The sequence below is a fragment of the Staurois parvus genome, unplaced genomic scaffold, assembly GCF_062004578.1.
Source record: "Staurois parvus isolate SC_StPar_1 unplaced genomic scaffold, SC_StPar_1.0 ptg002749l, whole genome shotgun sequence".
NCBI classification, from domain to species: Eukaryota; Metazoa; Chordata; class Amphibia; order Anura; family Ranidae; genus Staurois; species Staurois parvus.
Genome location: NW_028320545.1, coordinates 45,083 through 64,550, shown reverse-complemented (window position 1 = coordinate 64,550; position 19,468 = coordinate 45,083). Strand labels below are relative to the sequence as shown.

Sequence of the window (19,468 nt, the reverse complement as noted above, 5' to 3'; positions counted from 1 at the left end):
AAAGCTGCACTCACCAAAGCTGCACCAAAGCTGCACTCACCAGAGTCGCACCAAAGCCGCACCAAAGCTGCACTCACCAGATTCGCACCAAAGTCACACTCACCCAAAGTCGCAACAAAGCCGCCCTCACCCAGAGTCACCATGAAAATCACACGTATGTGAAGTCACACAAGTGTGAATGGAGCCAAAAGCAAGTCCCACCAATCAGCTCCCTGCGCTTTCCTCCTCTCCGTGTGCCTCTCCGTAACCGCAGGACTAAGCACCGCCCACCTGCCACCCTCCCATCCAATGAGAGCGCCAATATCTGTCTATCGATCTTTCTATCTATTATCTAGTTATCTATAAGTGATCGATCTATCACCCCCCCCCACCCAGGAAGGCAGGGATGATGATTGGGGCTCAGTCAGCACAGTGGGGGGTGTTGCTGTTCCTCTCTGGGAGCGCTCACACCTGGCATGCAGAGCGGGATTGGCGATTCATCTCCTGACCCCCCCCCCCCACATACCAGCTGCTCATTCCCATGACTCAGGGTCAGTAACAGGATATGAACACCGTCTCCTGCCAATCCGGCCGCTCCGCCATGTGTAGCCGCGTCTTCCAATTCTCCCGACCCACTATAAACACGCTACATGACATGGAGCGCGAGCGACCTGTCCCAACACGCTTCATGTATGTTCTGCGATGGAAGAATCGACCAGCGACACAACCCAGGGACCTCCTCCAACTGCATTTCTCCCCTCCCCCAGTGATCAGGCTGTACATTGTAACTTTGTAGAAGAAGGAGGAGCCATTTCCTCAGAGTCTCCTCCCCCAGTGATCAGACTGTACATTGTAACTTTGTAGGAGAAGGAGTCATTTCCTCAGTCTCCCCTCCCCCAGTGATCAGACTGTACATTGTAACTCTGTAGGAGGAGGAGTTATTTCCTCAGCCTCCCCTCCCCCAGAGATCGGACTGTACATTGTAACTTTGTAGAAGGAGGAGGAGCCATTTCCTCAGTCTCCTCCCCCAGTGATCAGACCGTACATTGTAACTTTGTTGAAGGAGAAGGAGTCATTTCCTCAGTCTCCCCTCCCCCAGTGATCAGACTGTACATTGTAACTTTGTAGAAGGAGGAGGAGCCATTTCCTCAGTCTCCTCCCCCAGTGATCAGACCGTACATTGTAACTTTGTTGAAGGAGAAGGAGTCATTTCCTCAGTCTCCCCTCCCCCAGTGATCAGACTGTACATTGTAACTCTGTAGGAGGAGGAGTTATTTCCTCAGCCTCCCCTCCCCCAGAGATCGGACTGTACATTATAACTTTGTAGAAGGAGAAGGAGTCATTTCCTCAGTCTCCCCTCCCCCAGTGATCAGACTGTACATTGTAACTTTGTAGAATGAGGAGGGATCATTTCCTCAGTCCCGCCCCAAGTGATCAGACTGTACATTGTAACTTTGTAGAAGGAGGAGGGGCCATTTCCTCAGTCTCCCCTCCCACAGTGATCGGACTGTACATTGTAACTTTGTAGAAGGAGGAGGGATCATTTCCTTAGTCCCGCCCCTAGAGATCAGACTGTACATTGTAACTTTGTAGCCAGTCACAAGGTTTGAGTCTGCAGCAGGGGGCTGATCTGTGTCAGACATTTGTGAACACTGCCGAGGGGTATATTTATAAAGCAGTGAAGATGTTTTTTGTTGTTGTTACCGAACATTCACTGGTGGTGAATCAGTCACAGATGCTCCCGGAAGGTTCACCGTCGGTGAATGTTTGGTGAATGGCAGATCTCAGGTGTGTAACCTCCATCGTGTTCTTTGGATTCAGGTTCCTCCTCACGGCCGTCGCCCTTCTGTCCACCTACTCCATCCACCTGCTGCTGAAGTCCTCCGGGATAGTCGGTGAGTGTCATGTGACCGCGGGAATTCTCTGCCGGTAATCGCTCGCAGCTTGCTGACCTTTGACCTCTGAAAATGCCATTTGACTGGCTGCCGGGTTGATCCAGCACACAAGTCTGTGGTCAGTATGGAGCACTGAAGCTGGTGGGGCAGCCAGGCGGTCGGTATTTTCGGGGGGAGGTCATTGATGGCCGTTCATGCACCTGACTTCCTCTTCTGTCGCAGGGATTCGCGCCTACGAGCAGCTGGGGCTCAAAGCCTTCGGGACTCCCGGCAAGATGGCCGCCGCCATCGCCATTACGCTGCAGAACATCGGAGGTAACATTTCTCAGAAAATTATAATGTGATCAAAATCCCAGGAACTCCGAGATGAAGACAATACAAGGCGAAGCGATGGTGTCACCCTCCCCCGACTCCGCTAGTTGTGGGAGAGTGATACTTCCATGATTGCCTTGTGGGAGGAGCAGAGACACACATCTCATCATTGTGGGAGGGGCAGAGACACACATCTCATCATTGTGGGAGGGGCAGAGACACACATCTCATCAGTGTGGGAGGGGCAGAGACACATCTCATCATTGTGGGAGGGGCAGAGACACATGTCATCATTGTGGGAGGGGCAGAGACACATCTCATCACTGTGGAAGGGGCAGAGACACACATCTCACCACTGTGGGAGGGGCAGAGACACACATCTCACCACTGTGGGAGGGGCAGAGACACACATCTCATCACTGTGGGAGGGACAGAGACACACATCTCATCACTGTGGGAGGGGTAGAGACACATGTCATCACTGTGGGAGGGGCAGAGACACATCTCATCACTGTGAGAGGGACAGAGACACATCTCATCACTGTGGGAGGGGTAGAGACACATCTCATCACTGTGGGAGGGGCAGAGACACACATCTCATCACTGTGGGAGGGGCAGAGACACACATCTCATCACTGTGGGAGGGGCAGAGACACACATCTCATCACTGTGGGAGGGGCAGAGACACACATCTCATCACTGTGGGAGGGGCAGAGACACATCTCATCACTGTGGGAGGGGCAGATACACACATCTCATCACTGTGGGAGGGGCAGAGACACACATCTCATCACTGTGGGAGGGGCAGAGACACACATCTCATCACTGTGGGAGGGGCAGAGACACATCTCATCATTGTGGGAGGGGCAGAGACACATCTCATCATTGTGGGAGGGGCAGGGATACACATCTCACCACTGTGGGAGGGGCAGAGACACATCTCATCATTGTGGGAGGGGCAGAGACACACATCTCATCACTGTGGGAGGGGCAGAGACACACATCTCATCATTGTGGGAGGGGCAGAGACACACATCTCATCACTGTGGGAGGGGCAGAGACACGTCATCACTGTGGGAGGGGCAGAGACACACATCTCATCATTGTGGGAGGGGCAGAGACACACATCTCATCACTGTGGGAGGGGCAGAGACACATCTCATCATTGTAGGAGGGGCAGAGACACACATCTCATCATTGTGGGAGGGGCAGAGACACACATCTCATCATTGTGGGAGGGGCAGAGACACACATCTCATCATTGTGGGAGGGGCAGAGACACACATCTCATCATTGTGGGAGGGGCAGAGACACATCTTACCATTGTGGGAGGGGCAGAGACACATCTTATCATTGTGGGAGGGGCAGGGACACAAATCTCACCATTGTGGGAGGGACAGAGACACATCTCATCATTGTGGGAGGGGCAGAGACAAATCTCATCATTGTGGGAGGGGCAGGGACACAAATCTTACCTGTGAAGTTGACCACACCCTCTCTGTGTCCTCAGCCATGTCCAGCTACCTGTACATTGTGAAGTCGGAGTTGCCGCTCGTCATTCAGACGTTCCTCAAACTCTCCGAAAAAACTTCGTAAGTCACATTCCTGCTGTCCATGTCGCGGCGGATATTATTATTCATGATCCAATCGAATTCCCTCTACAGAATTGTATCGAGTTCTATGCAGACGATCGATTTGTATCCGTGTCATTTCCTGTATTGCTTACAGACAGAAAAATGGAGGTTTAAAATGATTCTATTGAATCCAAAATGTAACAAAGATTTGTCCTCGGATAGATTCGGATTTCACTCCCGGAATGGCCGGAGCATCTTTGTGAAGCCGAATGAAACCCCAAATTCAGCATTTATCACATCGCAGCTTGACGGTTCTTAGATGTGGCGGCTGCGTTCCTTTTCTTGTATTAGGCTTTCTTTCTTCTATTTTCATCCGGTGATCCAGCTGGTAAGAACACGCTCTCCTGCAGATGTATCAGTTACAGAGATGAGACAAACCATTTACCACTGACAGGGGTGCCGACAATGATCAGCTTTTATTTATTCATGTAAAACCTCTAGGGCCGGTTCACACTATAGAAACGCAGTTTAGATGTGTTCCGGATGCGTTTTTGCACGCATGTGTTTGGCACCTTCCAGTTCATTTTTACTCCGTTCCAGTACAGTTCTGTGCAGAAAAAATACCGCCTGTTCTACTTTTTTTCTGCAACCGGAACGCACCAGATATAGTGAATGCAGGGTCCGGGGAGAGCGGATATAGTGAATGCAGGGTCCGGGGAGACCAGATATAGTGAATGCAGGGTCCGGGGAGACCAGATATAGTGAATGCGGGGTCCGGGGAGAGCGGATATAGTGAATGCGGGGTCCGGGGAGAGGGGATATAGTGAATGCAGGGTCCGGGGAGAGGGGATATAGTGAATGCAGGGTCCGGGGAGAGCGGATATAGTGAATGCAGGGTCCGGGGAGACCGGATATAGTGAATGCGGGGTCCGGGGAGAGGGGATATAGTGAATGCAGGGTCCGGGGAGAGCGGATATAGTGAATGCGGGGTCCGGGGAGACCGGATATAGTGAATGCAGGGTCCGGGGAGACCAGATATAGTGAATGCAGGGTCCGGGGAGAGCGGATATAGTGAATGCAGGGTCCGGGGAGACCGGATATAGTGAATGCGGGGTCCGGGGAGAGCGGATATAGTGAATGCAGGGTCCAGGGAGAGCGGATATAGTGAATGCAGGGTCCGGGGAGAGTGGCTATAGTGAATGCAGGGTCTGGGGAGAGCGGATATAGTGAATGCAGGGTCCGGGGAGACCAGATATAGTGAATGCAGGGTCCGGGGAGACCAGATATAGTGAATGCGGGGTCCGGGGAGAGCGGATACAGTGAATGTGGGGTCCGGGGAGAGCGGATACAGTGAATGCGGGGTCCGGGGAGAGCGGATACAGTGAATGCGGGGTCCGGGGAGAGCGGATATAGTGAATGCGGGGTCCGGGGAGACCGGATATAGTGAATGCAGGGTCCGGGGAGAGCGGATATAGTGAATGCAGGGTCCGAGGAGACCGGATATAGTGAATGCAGGGTCCGGGGAGACCAGATATAGTGAATGCAGGGTCCGGGGAGACCAGATATAGTGAATGCAGGGTCCGGGGAGAGCGGATATAGTGAATGCGGGGTCCGGGGAGAGGGGATATAGTGAATGCAGGGTCCGGGGAGAGCGGATATAGTGAATGCAGGGTCCGGGGAGACCGGATATAGTGAATGCGGGGTCCGGGGAGAGCGGATATAGTGAATGCAGGGTCCAGGGAGAGCGGATATAGTGAATGCAGGGTCCGGGGAGAGTGGCTATAGTGAATGCAGGGTCTGGGGAGAGCGGATATAGTGAATGCAGGGTCCGGGGAGACCAGATATAGTGAATGCAGGGTCCGGGGAGACCAGATATAGTGAATGCGGGGTCCGGGGAGAGCGGATACAGTGAATGTGGGGTCCGGGGAGAGCGGATACAGTGAATGCGGGGTCCGGGGAGAGCGGATACAGTAAATGCGGGGTCCGGGGAGAGCGGATATAGTGAATGCGGGGTCCGGGGAGAGCGGATATAGTGAATGCGGGGTCCGGGGAGACCAGATATAGTGAATGCGGGGTCCGGGGAGAGCGGATACAGTGAATGCGGGGTCCGGGGAGAGCGGATACAGTGAATGCGGGGTCCGGGGAGAGCGGATATAGTGAATGCGGGGTCCGGGGAGAGCGGATATAGTGAATGCGGGGTCCGGGGAGAGCGGATATAGTGAATGCGGTGTCCGGGGAGAGCGGATATAGTGAATGCGGGGTCCTGGGAGAGCGGATATAGTGAATGCGGGGTCCGGGGAGAGCGGATATAGTGAATGCGGGGTCTGGGGAGAGTGGATATAGTGAATGCGGGGTCCTAGGAGACAGGATATAGTGAATGCAGGGTCCTGGGTGACCAGATATAGTGAATGCAGGGTCCAGGGAGAGCGGATATAGTGAATGCAGGGTCCGGGGAGACCAGATATAGTGAATGCAGGGTCCGGGGAGACCAGATATAGTGAATGCCGGGGTCTGGGGAGAGCGGATATAGTGAATGCGGGGTCCGAGGAGAGCGGATATAGTGAATGCAGGGTCCGGGGAGACCAGATATAGTGAATGCAGGGTCCTGGGAGACCAGATATAGTGAATGCAGGGTCCTGGGAGACCAGATATAGTGAATGCAGGGTCCTGGGAGACCAGATATAGTGAATGCCGGGGTCTGGGGAGAGCGGATATAGTGAATGCAGGGTCTGTGGAGAGCGGATATAGTGAATGCAGAGTCCGGGGAGAGCGGATATAGTGAATGCAGGGTCCGGGGAGAGCGGATATAGTGAATGCGGGGTCCGGGGAGAGCGGATATAGTGAATGCGGGGTCCGGGAAGAGCGGAAATAGTGAATGCAGGGTCCGGGGAGACTGGAAATAGTAAATGCAGGGTCCGGGGAGAGTGGCTATAGTGAATGCAGGGTCCGGGGAGAGTGGATATAGTGAATGCAGGGTCCGGGGAGAGTGGCTATAGTGAATGCAGGGTCCGGGGAGAGTGGATATAGTGAATGCAGGGTCCGGGGAGACCGGATATAGTGAATGCGGGGTCCGGGGAGACCAGATATAGTGAATGCGGGGTCCGGGAAGACCAGATATAGTGAATGCGGGGTGCGGGGAGAGCGGATACAGTGAATGTGGGGTCCGGGGAGAGCGGATACAGTGAATGCGGGGTCCGGGGAGAGCGAATACAGTGAATGCGGGGTCCGGGGAGAGCGGATATAGTGAATGCGGGGTCCTCAGAGAGCGGATATAGTGAATGCGGGGTCCGGGGAAAGCGGATATAGTGAATGCGGGGTCCGGGGAGAGCGGATATAGTGAATGTGGGGTCCAAGGAGGGCGGATATAGTGAATGCAGGATCCGGGGAGAGCATATATAGTGAATGCAGGGTCGGGGGGGAGACCAGATATAGTGAATGCGGGGTCCGGGGAGACCGGATATAGTGAATGCAGGGTCCCGGGAGAGCAGATATAGTGAATGCGGGGTCCGGGGAGACCAGATATAGTGAATGCCGGGGTCCGGGGAGAGCGGATATAGTGAATGCAGGCCCCCCCCAGACTGACAATTCTGCTGCGCCTCCTGTGCTCCTTCACCCAGAGTGGGGGCGCTCTATTACAGGAGGTGGCTGGATCACCAGGTGAAAACAGAGGAGAAAAGAAAACGAATGCAGCCGCCACATCTAGTGATTGGTAAGATCGGTAGTATATTATAGATTTGGGTTTAATACGGCTTCAGTTTGGCGCTGCAGCGTTCCGATTCCTCGCCATTCTCAATTCTCGCACCCCGGGATAAGGATCCTTATTATTTCCCATCCATCCAGTTACATGGCTGAAAATAAGGATCGTTCTCCTCGCGGGCGATCGTTGCTCCTGTGTTCGTCCTCCTCCGGCTCCGGATATGTTCAGCTCTCCTCTGGCATCTTCAGTAAAGCTGGAGAGCCGCCGAAAACCTGGCCGCTGATAAACGCTCAGCCTGTCTCGCGCTGCGCTCCCTCCCCAAAAATAAACAGCCCGCAGCACGTCCGCCGCTGTGAAAGGCTCCCTTATTGGAAGTGATGCTGAAAGGTGACCTGCACCCCCCTCGCCCCCCCCCCAGCCACCTCCCCCCTGTCTCCTGTCCAGCGGTGAACCGTTCCTCGCAGACGTGCGTCATCTCTCCATCCCCGTCCCACTCTCACAATGGCCGTCTATGTACAGACTGCAGCAGGGGGAACATACCGGCAGCACGTCCCGGGTTTGCTCCAGCGGGGGGGGGGGGGCGTCAGGTTGCTACGGGTTACCGCTCCTCGCTGCTTATGTTTTATAGCTACATACGTAGAACAGAAAAGACGCGTGTACATGTAGTTCAACCAAAAGACAGAAATTTAAAAAAAAAATTAAATCAAATCCCACCGAACATTCCCGGAGCCCGGAACCTCCAAAAACGTTCATTCTGGATCTCCAAAGCCGATTGGACGCTGAACCAGATCAGCAATCCGCAATGTCGTGTCTGCTGCGTATTCGTTACATTCGGATTTAGAATCCCTTCCTGCCCCATTGGAAGCAATCTACTGATCTGACTAGAAGCCGCTCCGGAGGTCTATTCCAGATTTCTGCAGCTCTTACTGTAAAGAACCCTTCCTGTGTTAGTGTACAAACTGCCTGTGCAGGAAGGGTGGGGCTGCGGAGTATGGGGGGTGCAGGAGTTTTAGTTTCAGACACTGAGGAGGGCAGAGTGCCTCTTCCCCTCCCTAGACCCCTCTCCACTACCTACCCCCTCCTCCCCCCCACCCTGTCACCCCATTTCCATTCATCCCCCAATTCTCCATCTCTATTTTCTCTATCCCCCTTTCCCTCTCTACTTATCTTTATAACCCCCCCCCCCATTCTTTCCCCTCCCTTTCCTATCTCCATGTCTGTACCCCCCTCCCCCCCCCCACACACTCATACGCTGACTTTATCCCCTCTCTCCCATCTCTTTACCCCTCATTCCTCCCCTCACTTCTCTATCCCCCCTTCTCTCTCTCCATCTCAATACCGCCCCCCCCCCTCTATCCCGTCCTCCCTCCTTCTCTCTCCATATCTAATACCCACCCACTTCCCCCTCTATATACCTCTCCTTCTCTCTCTCCATATTTACCTCCCCCCCCCGCCCCATATTCATCCTCTCTCTCACCCCTTTTTTCTTTCTCCATTGGTATTCCCTCCCATTCATGCCCTCTGACCTCTAACCCCTCCCCCCCCCCCTTTTACCCATTTTCATTCCATACATCCTCCCCCACTTCTCTCTTTCCATCTATATATATCACCCTCCTACCCTCCCCCTTTTCTCTATCCATCTCTATACACTCCCCCCCCCCCCCCCCATTCTCCCTCTTCTATTCCTAACTTTTCCTCTCCATACGTATTTCCCCTTCCAACATACCTCCCCCCCCCCCACACACACACATTCCTCCCCTTCTCCATCCTTTACCCCCCCCCCCCCATTCACTCCTTCAACCCTCCATACCCCCCCCCCCTCCATCTCTATACCTACCCCCCATTTTTCCCCTCTCTATCATCTTATTCTCCCCCTCTCACCTCTAACCCCCCCTTTACCCATTTCATCCTGTGTGCCCCCCCCTTCTCTCTCTCTATCTATATATATCCTCTCCCTTTTCTCCTCTCCATCCATTTACCCCCTTCCAACATTCCCCCACCCCCCTACTACATTCCCCTCCATCTCTTTACCCCACTCCCATTATCTTCACCTCTCTATCCCTCCATTTCCACTCTGTGTCCCCCCCCCCCCCATTATCTCCATCCATTTACCCCCTTCCAACATTCCCCCTCTCTCCATCTCTTTACCAGCCCCCCTCTCTCCCCCCATTTTCCCTCTGTCCCCCCCCCATTATCTCCATCCATTTACCCCCTACCAACATCCCCCCCTCGCCATCTCTTTTCCACCCCCCCTTTCCCCTTCATTTTCTCTCTGTCCCCCCATTATCTCCATCTATTTACCCCTTTCCAACATTCCCCCCTCCCTCTCCATCTCTTTACCACCCTCCCTCCACCCCCATTTTCCCTCTGCCCCCCCATTATCTCCATCCATTTACCCCCTTCCAACATTCCCTCCCTCTCCATCTCTTTTTACCACTCCCCTCTCCCCCCTATTTTCCCTCTGTCCCCCCCATTATCTCCATCCATTTACCCCCTTCCAACATCCCCCCCCACTCTATACCCCCACGTTCCCCTCTGCCCCCCCCATTCCATGCAGTGCTCTCACTGTTGCTCTGTACATGTCTCTGTACCCTGTGGATATCCACGTCTCCTAATAGAGCTGCAGCCGGCCCTTCCAGCCCCACATGAACTCACAGCTCCTAAAAATACCGCACAGAGCCGAGAGGGAGAAGTGGAAAAACACAGCAGAGCTGGCAGCACGTTGGGGGGTGTGCACCGGGGAACACCCCCTCTGACACTTCTCTGCCCCCCCCCCTCCCCTTCCTGGGCTAGGTTATCCCAGATTATTGAACCCAGGGCACACTGAGGAACTACAAGTCCCAGAATGCCCTACTAACAGCATGCTGGGACTCATAGTTCATCAGCAACTGAAGGGTTAACATCTAAAAGTTTATTAAAGGGGAACTCATACTAAAAAAAATGTTGTTTTGGATGGAGTGGAGAAAGGTTAGAACCTCTGTCTGCAGAGTGGCAGATTTCCCCTTATCATTCCCCTCTTACCAGGACAGGAAGTGATGGGAAATCTCCCCAATGGGGTCACACCTGGTAGTGACACCTAAGAGAGGCTCTAACCCTCCCCCACTCTGTCCACAATTAGCAAAAAATGTTCTGTCCGGAGTTCCACTTTAAACATGTGTTGGTGATTTTGCTGGTGAGAAGAAATGGCTCAGAGTTTAGGAAAAATGTAATTTCCACAAAAAGGGCCCAATATTGACCCCATGGTGCTGCACTCAGTCCATCTATTACCTCTGGCTAACCGTTGTGTGTCCCCCTTCCAGGGACTGGTACCTAAATGGGAATTACTTGGTGATCATGGTGTCCATCTGCATCATCCTGCCGCTGGCGTTGATGAAGCAGCTGGGTGAGTAATGTGGAGATTTGTCTTCTATATTTAATATGATGAATGCAAAAAGGCCGAATATCCCGACGGACATGGAGCACTGCTGACGTGATCCAGAGGATTCAGTGCAGATACAATGTGACAGCCACCGGACTGCATGAGATCATTTACATAGGAAATGGCAGGCACAGCATCATCTTCTATAGAAAGATAGGACCAGATTTGTCAATGTGTTTACCACCAGCCAGATCAGTGGTGAGGATGGGGACCTAGGGGCCCCTGTGCAAATGCTTCACCTGGACTCTATTTGGACCCCATTGCTGTTCCCTTAATTACATTTAGTTCCACCTCTGAGTTATTTCACTGCAGCAGTATAAACAGCCCTCTATGCAGAATGCTGACCTCTTTCCAGGTGATCTGTGAATCCTCCAGGTGGCCTGGGCTCCCCTTTCAGCATTTATAACTCAAATATTTGGACCCCATTGATGTTCCCTTCATTACATTTAGTTCCACCTCTGAGTTATTTCACTGCAGGAGTGTAAATAGCTCTTCATGCAGAATGCTGAGCTCCCTCTAGGTGGTCTGTGCACCCTAGAGGCCCCAGTGTAAATTCTTCACCTGGACACTATTTGGACCCCATTGCTGTTCCCTTAGTTACATTTAGTTCCACCTCTGAATTATTTCACTGCAGCAGTGTAAGTAGCCCTTTATGCAGAATGCTGACCTCTTTCTAGGTGGACTATGAACCATCCAGGTGGTCTGTGTGCCATTTACAGCACATATGACACAGCTATTTGGACCCAATTGCAGTTCCCTTAATTACATGTATTTGCACCTCTGAGTTATTGTACTGCAGGAATGTAAATAGCTCTTCATGCAGAATGCTGAGCTCCCTGTAGGTGGTCTGTGAAACCTCTAGGTGGTCTTGTGCACCCTAGGGGTCCTAGTGCAGATGCTTCACCTGGGCTCTGTTTGCACTCCATTGCTGCTTCCTTAATTATAGTTAGTTGCACCTCTGAGTAATTTCACTGCAGGAATGTAAATAGTTCTTCATGCAGAATGCTGAGTTCCCTCCAGGGGGTCTGTGAACCCTCTAGGTGGTCTGTGCACCCTAGGGGCCCCAATGCAAATGCTTCACCTGGACGCTATTTGGACCCCATTGCTGTTCCCTTAATTACATTTATTTGCACCTCTGAGTTATTTCACTGCAGAAGTGTAAATAGCACTTAATATTAAATGCTGAGCTCCCTCCAAGTGGTCTGTCAACCCTCCAGGTGGTCTGGGTTCCCCTTCCAGCACATATAACACACCTGCTATCAGATGATGACTGGTGCCGTCATTTGGTCATGTGACCTGCAGGCTGCAACCTCTGTGACTCTGCCACCAAATCAGGTTCAATCCTGAACTGGAAAATTAATGCTTGAAGCTGATTGGCTGTTGGGCAATACATGGAGATAATACTTGAGAGACATCAATAAATAATGTCTATATTAAAGTCAAGAAATCAAAAGTTCATCATGTCTCAGTAACATGGATCCAATAATAAGAAATGCAAATCCCCAGTGAAGATTCCGCCCTCTGTCCTCAGAACTGAAGATGGTGAGAGTCAGCATCAGAATAAAATGTTCTTGTTGGGTTTTGGGGCCGCATTACATGCGTGGTTTTGTAGCAGTGATTTGTGGCAGCCACAGAACTGCAATTTGTTGCTAGGAATCAGTTGCAGCCAATCCTGGTCTGTGTCACGGCAATTGCAGCCAATCATGGTTTGTGTTAACGTAATTGCAGCCAATCATGGTCTGTGTCACGGCAATTGCAGCCAATCATGGTTTGTGTCCCGGTAATTGCAGCCAAACATGGTCAGTGTCACGGTGATTGCAGCCAATCATGGTCTGTGTCACGGTGATTTCAGTTAGTCATGGTCTGTGTCACAGTAATTGCAGCCAATCATGGTCTGTGTCACGGCGTTTGCAGCCAATCATGGTCTGTGTTAGGGCAATTGCAGCCAATCATGGTCTGTTTCATGGCAATTGCAGCCAATACATGGTCTGTGTCACGGCGATTTCAGCCAATCATGGTCTGTTTCATGGCAATTGCAATCAGTCATGGTCTGTGTCACGGTGATTGCAGCCATTCATGGTCTCTGTGACACAGTAATTGCAGCCAATCATGGTCTGTGTCACGGCGATTGCAGCCAATCATGGTCTGTGTCACGGCGATTGCAGCCAATCATGATCTGTGTTAAGGCAATTGCAGCCAATCACGGTCAGTGTGTGTCATGGTGATTGCAGCCAATCATGGTCAGTGTCATGGTGATTTCAGCCAATCATGGTCTGTGTCACGGTGATTGCAGCCAATCATGATCTGTGTCGCGGCCTTACTGCGATTTGTGGCTCAGTCACTGAGCGACTTTTTAATGGCATTTAAAGCTACAGAATCACCATAGAAATGAGTGGAGAGATTTATAGCTGCTACAAAGTGACTCTGACCGTTGCCCAGCACAGACGCAGCATACAGCCATTTATCCAACTGCCACACAACTGTTTGGTACGATGAGATTTCATCAGTGCAGGATATGAAGTGTGACTGTGCTATCAGAATACCTGACATGTTTGTGTTTCCTCTGTACAGGGTATTTGGGCTACGCCAGCGGGTTCTCCCTGAGCTGTATGGTGTTCTTTCTGTGCTCGGTAAGTGACCGCTACATAGTACATTATATCACCGTGATCTGTACAGTATATCTATCCATCCATCCATCCATCCATCCATCTATCTATCTATCCCTCCCTCCCTCCCATATCTATCCATCTATCTATTATCTATCTATCCATCCATCCCTCCCTCCCTCCCTCCCATATCTATCTACCAACTATCTATCTATCTATCTATCTATCTATCTATCTATCTATCTATCTATCTATCTATCTATCTATCTATCCATCCATCCATCCATCCATCCCTCCCTCCCATATCTATCTATCTATCTATCTATCTATCCATCCATCCATCCATCCATCCATCCATCCATCCATCCCTCCCTCCCTCCCTCCCTCCCATATCTATCTACCAACTATCTATCTATCTATCTATCTATCTATCTATCCATCCATCCATCCATCCATCCATCCATCCATCCCTCCCTCCCTCCCATATCTGTCTGTCTGTCTGTCCGTCCGTCTGTCTGTCTATCGTTCTCTATCTATCTATCTATCGATCTATCGCGTCACCCAGCGTGGACCCGGGTGAGGGGGTGAGGTGGGTGTGGGGTGTTCCTTCACCTTTTCATTTTTTTTTTTTTCTGAAAAAGTGAAGAATGAACGCTTTGTGGCGTTGTTTGCATTCCTTAGCTCTGCAGGGCCGCAGCATGCTGGGACTTGTGGTTCAGAAAAAAAAAAAAAGCGACCTTCACATTCGGCGTTCTAAATTCAATCTGCTGTCTCTGCTTCACTTTCAGGTGATTTATAAAAAGTTTCAGATCCCGTGCCCTCTGCCGCTGGGCAGCCTCAACCAGACTATGGCCGAAAACTTCAGCCTGCCCTATGGGCACGCGTATCAGAACGGGCACGCCACCGTGGAGTCCGACGCGGGGCAGTGCGCCCCCAAACTGTTCGCCCTGAACTCCCAGGTATGGTCACATGACTTCCGCAATGTATTCACTCCACCGTTTATTCATTGTAACAACCGCAGACGCCGCTCCGCAGCTCAACATTTCTACATGGAAGACTTTGACTTTGTGAAATCTCCACCACAAATTTTTCCAGGAAAACTTCCCGTCTTTTAACCACTTCCTGTCCAGCCTATGTATATAAACGGCCTCCCCGCCCCCTGCTTGTGCACACTCCCTGAGAGCACGCAGCACCGCGATCCGGAGCCCGCTGTGTCCTCCGGACACAGTGGAACACCGATCGTTGCATGGGACCTCTGTGCGAGGTCCCGATCATGTGATCACTGATTGGCCAATCAGTGATCACATGCAGAGTAGTAAGGAAGATGTCACTTCTGACATCATTGCTTACCACGTGTGAAATCTGTGAATGATCACAGAGGTCACATGGTACGGGGCTATTCACAACAGCATTATGCCATGTAACAAGCTGTGACCAATCACAGCTCTCACAGTATTTCTCAATGGCTGCAAGAATACAGCCAGAAAGAAGGAGAAATGATTGCTTTTACAGCCTTTATGGGTGTGAAAGCAATCAGTGTAAAAAAAAATCTTCATCACCCCCCCACAAGTAGTACAGTGTCACTATGGTGACACTGTACTGCTAGGGTGACAGTATGTAAAAAAAAAAATAATATAAAAAAATAATAAAAATATAAAAAATTTTTTTAAAAAATTATAATTTTTGGTTATAAACTAATTTGAGTTATTTTTTTTTACTGAAAAGATAACTGAATACATTTTAGCCAAGATTTATGATGAAATATTATTTATTTGCAAAATTGTATAAGAAAAACACTTTTTTTCAAAATTTATGGACCTTATCATTTATATAGAAAAAAAAATAAAAATCCCAGTGGTGAATAAATACCACCAAAATAAAGCTTTATCTGTCTCAAAAAAATACAAAAAAATTCATATGGGTACAGTGTTGCATGACCGCGCAATTGTCATTCAAAGTGTGATAGCACTGAAAGCTGAAAATTGGCCTGGACAGGAAGGGGGGGAAAGTGTCCGGACTGGAAGGGGGGAAAATGTCCGGACTGGAAGGGGGGGAAAGTGTCCGGACTGGAAGGGGGTGAAAGTGTCCAGACTGGAAGGGGGGAAAGCGTCCGGACTGGAAGGTAGGGGGAAGTGTCCGGACTGGAAGGGGGGGAAAGTGTCCGGACTGGAAGGGGGGGGGAGTGTCCGGACTAGAAGGGGGTGAAAGTGTCCGGACTGGAAGGGAGGGGGAAGTATCCGGACTGGAAGGGGGTGAAAGTGTCCGGACTGGAAGGGAGGGGGAGTGTCCGGACTGGAAGGGGGTGAAAGTGTCCGGACTGGAAGGGGGGGGGAGTGTCCGGACTGGAAGGGGGGGGAAGTGTCCGGACTGGAAGGGGGGGGAGTGTCCGGACTGGAAGGGGGGAAAGTGTCCGGACTGGAAGGGAGGGGGAAAGTGTCCGGACTGGAAGGGGGTGAAAGTGTCCGGACTGGAAGGGGGGGGAGTGTCCGGACTGGAAGGGGGGAAAGTGTCCGGACTGGAAGGGGGTGAAAGTGTCCGGACTGGAAGGGGGGGGAGTGTCCGGACTGGAAGGGGGGAAAGTGTCCGGACTGGAAGGGGGGAAAGTGTCCGGACTGGAAGAGGGGGGAAGTGTCCGGACTGGAAGTGGTTAAATATTGAGACCGAACTCTACAAGAAACACATTTTCTGCCAGTAGAAGCTGTAAACACGACCTCTGAAATCTCATTTAAACTGTAACATGTTCATTGTTTACAATCCTTATAAATCTGCAGTTGTCATTATTATAATCCCTGGTGATCCTGCCATGAAGAGCCTTGTTTCTGCACTTCCTGTTTCAGTGACAACACTCTGCTCCCATCTCCCAACTTTGCAAAGGTGTTGTCACCCTGTCCCATGGGCTTCCTATGTGGCTGTTTCAATACACATTACTCAGGGAATGATCCACTGTAGTCACCAAAAGGAAGCCGGTCTAGATTAATGAGAAAGAAGGCCAATAATGTGAATGCCGGACTGCAGTGCCTGCCAACGCACACATTATGTCACTTCTTACCTGTACCTTTACATGCTTGTTTATTGTATGTGTCCAGTGTATGTTTTGTATGACGATGTCCCCCTCCCCCTCTCTGCAGACGGCCTACACTATTCCCATCATGGCATTTGCCTTTGTCTGTCACCCGGAGGTCCTTCCTATATACACTGAGCTGAAGGAGTGAGTATATACACATACCTGTGATGTCTCATCAGTACTGTCAGTGTCATCTCTGGATGAACAGGCAGGGAAAAGTGAACCGTGTCCATTCTCGATCAAACAAAATCCAGCAACTGAGCAGCATGTAGTGACAGGGCGGTCAGTGAGCAGTATGTAGTGGCAGAGCGGTCAGTGAGCAGTATGTACTGGCAGGGCAGTCAGTGATCAGTATGTAGTGGCAGGGCGGTCAGTGATCAGTATGTAGTGGCAGGGCGGTCAGCAAGCTGTATGTAGTGGCAGGGCGGTCAGCAAGCTGTATGTAGTGGCAGGGCGGTCAGTGAGCAGCATGTAGTGGCAGAGCGGTCAGTGAGCACCATGTAGTGGCAGAGCGGTCAGTGAGCAGTATGTAGTGGCAGAGCGGTCAGTGAGCAGTATGTACTGGCAGGGCGGTCAGTGAGCAGTATGTAGTGGCAGGACGGTCAGTGATCAGTATGTAGTGGCAGGGCGGTCAGTGAGCCATATGTTGTGGCAGGGCGGTCAGTGAACAGTATGTAGTGGCAGGGCGGTCAGTGAACAGTATGTAGTGGAAGGATGGTCAGTGAGCAGCATGTGGTGACAGAGCAGTCAGTGAGCCATATGTAGTGGCAGGGCGGTCAGTGAGCAGTATGTAGTGGCAGGCAATCAGTGAGCAGTATGTAGTGGCAGGGCGGTCAGTGAGCCATATGTTGTGGCAGGGCGGTCAGTGAACAGTATGTAGTGACAGGCAATCAGTGAGCAGTATGTAGTGGCAGGGCGGTCAGTGAGCAGTATGTAGTGGCAGGGCGGTCAGTGAGCAGTATGTAGTGGCAGGGCGGTCAGTGACCAATATGTAGTGGCAGGGCGTCAGTGAGCCATATGTTGTGGCAGGGCGGTCAGTGAGTAGTATGTTGTGGCAGGGCGGTCAGTGAGCAGTATGTTGTGGCAGGGCGGTCAGTGAACAGTATGTAGTGGCAGGGCGGTCAGTGACCAATATGTAGTGGCAGGGCGTCAGTGAGCCATATGTTGTGGCAGGGCGGTCAGTGAGTAGTATGTTGTGGCAGGGCGGTCAGTGAGCAGTATGTTGTGGCAGGGCGGTCAGTGAACAGTATGTAGTGGCAGGGCGGTCAGTGAACAGTATGTAGTGGCAGGGCGCCAGTGAGCCGTATGTTGTGGCAGGGCAGGCAGTGAGCAGTATGTAGTGGCAGGGCGGTCAGTGAGTAGTATGTAGTGGCAGGGCGTCAGTGAGCCGTATGTTGTGGCAGGGCGGTCAGTGAACAGTATGTTGTGGCACGGCGGTCAGTGAGCAGTATGTAGTGGCAGGGTGCCAGTGAGCCCTATGTTGTGGCAGGGCAGGCAGTGAGCAGTATGTAGTGGCAGGGTGGTCAGTGAACAGTATGTAGTGGCAGGGTGCCAGTGAGCCCTATGTTGTGGCAGGACGGTCAGTGAGCCGTATGTTGTGGCAGGGCAGTCAGTGAGCAGTATGTAGTGGCAGGGCGGTCAGTGAACAGTATGTAGTGGCAGGCAATCAGTGAGCAGTATGTAGTGGCAGGGCGGTCAGTGAGCAGTATGTAGTGGCAGGGCGGTCAGTGAGCAGTATGTAGTGGCAGGGCAGTCAGTGAGCAGTATGTAGTGGCAGGGCAGGCAGTGAGCAGTATGTAGTGGCAGGGCGGTCAGTGAGTAGTATGTAGTGGCAGGGTGGTCAGTGAGCAGTATATAGTGGCAGGGTGGTCAGTGAGCAGTATGTAGTGGCAAACATTGTTGGGGGGTTATGCTAATCTGCAAGTGTAGGCATGCTGGGACTTGCAGTTCCTCGGCGGTAGTAGGGCATGCTGGGATGGATGTGCAGACCGCTGGCATTTTGTCTGTGCTGATCATTGTTGTCCTCTGTGCCCGCAGCGCCTCGAAGAAGAAGATGCAAAGCGTGTCTAATATCTCCATTGCCGTCATGTACTGTATGTATTTCCTGGCCGCCCTCTTCGGATACCTCACCTTCTATGGTAGGTTGTGCAGCGTGAGCCCGCAGGGTGGGGGTGGGGTCCGTGTCATGCAGGGTGGGGGTGTGGGTCCGTGTCATCCCGGGAGACGTGTCTGGGATCAGCGGCCTGCCCATTGTCACTTTAATAGCACCGTTTAGTCATTATCTACGTTTATTTTTATCCGGGTGCTTTGTTTCCTCCCTGGAGTCTTGTCTCCTCTCCATCTTCCATCGTTTCTCCCCATACAGATGCGGCAACCCCCAACACTATCTGTTCTGCCCAATGCAATCGGCACCGAGAGATGATCAGTGCGACCTCTCTGTTCCTGATTATATACAAGAAACAATGTATAGAAAACCATTCATATGTAGCAGTGCAAAAAAAAAATCACAACCTTCGTCTCATAGAACTGCATTGACATTCGTTCTGTACAAAATTCAATGTTATTAGTCTATTCTCCTTCCAGGTCGAATGTTCTCCGCAGAGTAGATGGAGATGACGATCATAGTAACTAGGGACTTATTTCCTATGGTCACCAGCTCCATCTAATGGCCATAATGCAGTATTTTCTGTATATGTTCATTCTTCGCCTATAGGGGGCAGAATCGAATGTCGTTAGGCTATTTTCTCACCAGGTCGAATGTTCTTTATAGAGTAAATCACTGGATGGTGCTGACAATCACAGTAAATAACTATTTATTTTTCATGATCATCTAATGGCCATAATGCAGTACTTTCTGTATATGTTCATTCTGTGTGTATGGGGGGCACACACAAATGTCATTAGGCTATTTCCTCTCCAGGTC

General features: G+C 51.3%; 1 protein-coding gene across 2 annotated transcripts in view; it reads left to right on the top strand.

Annotated features, from left to right (window-relative positions):
* LOC149429348 (sodium-coupled neutral amino acid transporter 3-like) overlaps positions 1-19,468 on the top strand; it is a 90,279-nt gene that overhangs the window by 55,028 nt on the left and 15,783 nt on the right. For both annotated transcript variants that reach the window (XM_089666513.1, XM_089666512.1), the window contains exons 5-12: positions 1,801-1,874; positions 2,097-2,189; positions 3,697-3,778; positions 10,757-10,839; positions 13,447-13,505; positions 14,270-14,440; positions 16,610-16,689; positions 18,583-18,683. In XM_089666513.1, the coding sequence (XP_089522639.1) occupies positions 1,801-1,874; positions 2,097-2,189; positions 3,697-3,778; positions 10,757-10,839; positions 13,447-13,505; positions 14,270-14,440; positions 16,610-16,689; positions 18,583-18,683 (743 nt within the window). The remainder of the gene's footprint in view (positions 1-1,800; positions 1,875-2,096; positions 2,190-3,696; positions 3,779-10,756; positions 10,840-13,446; positions 13,506-14,269; positions 14,441-16,609; positions 16,690-18,582; positions 18,684-19,468) is intronic.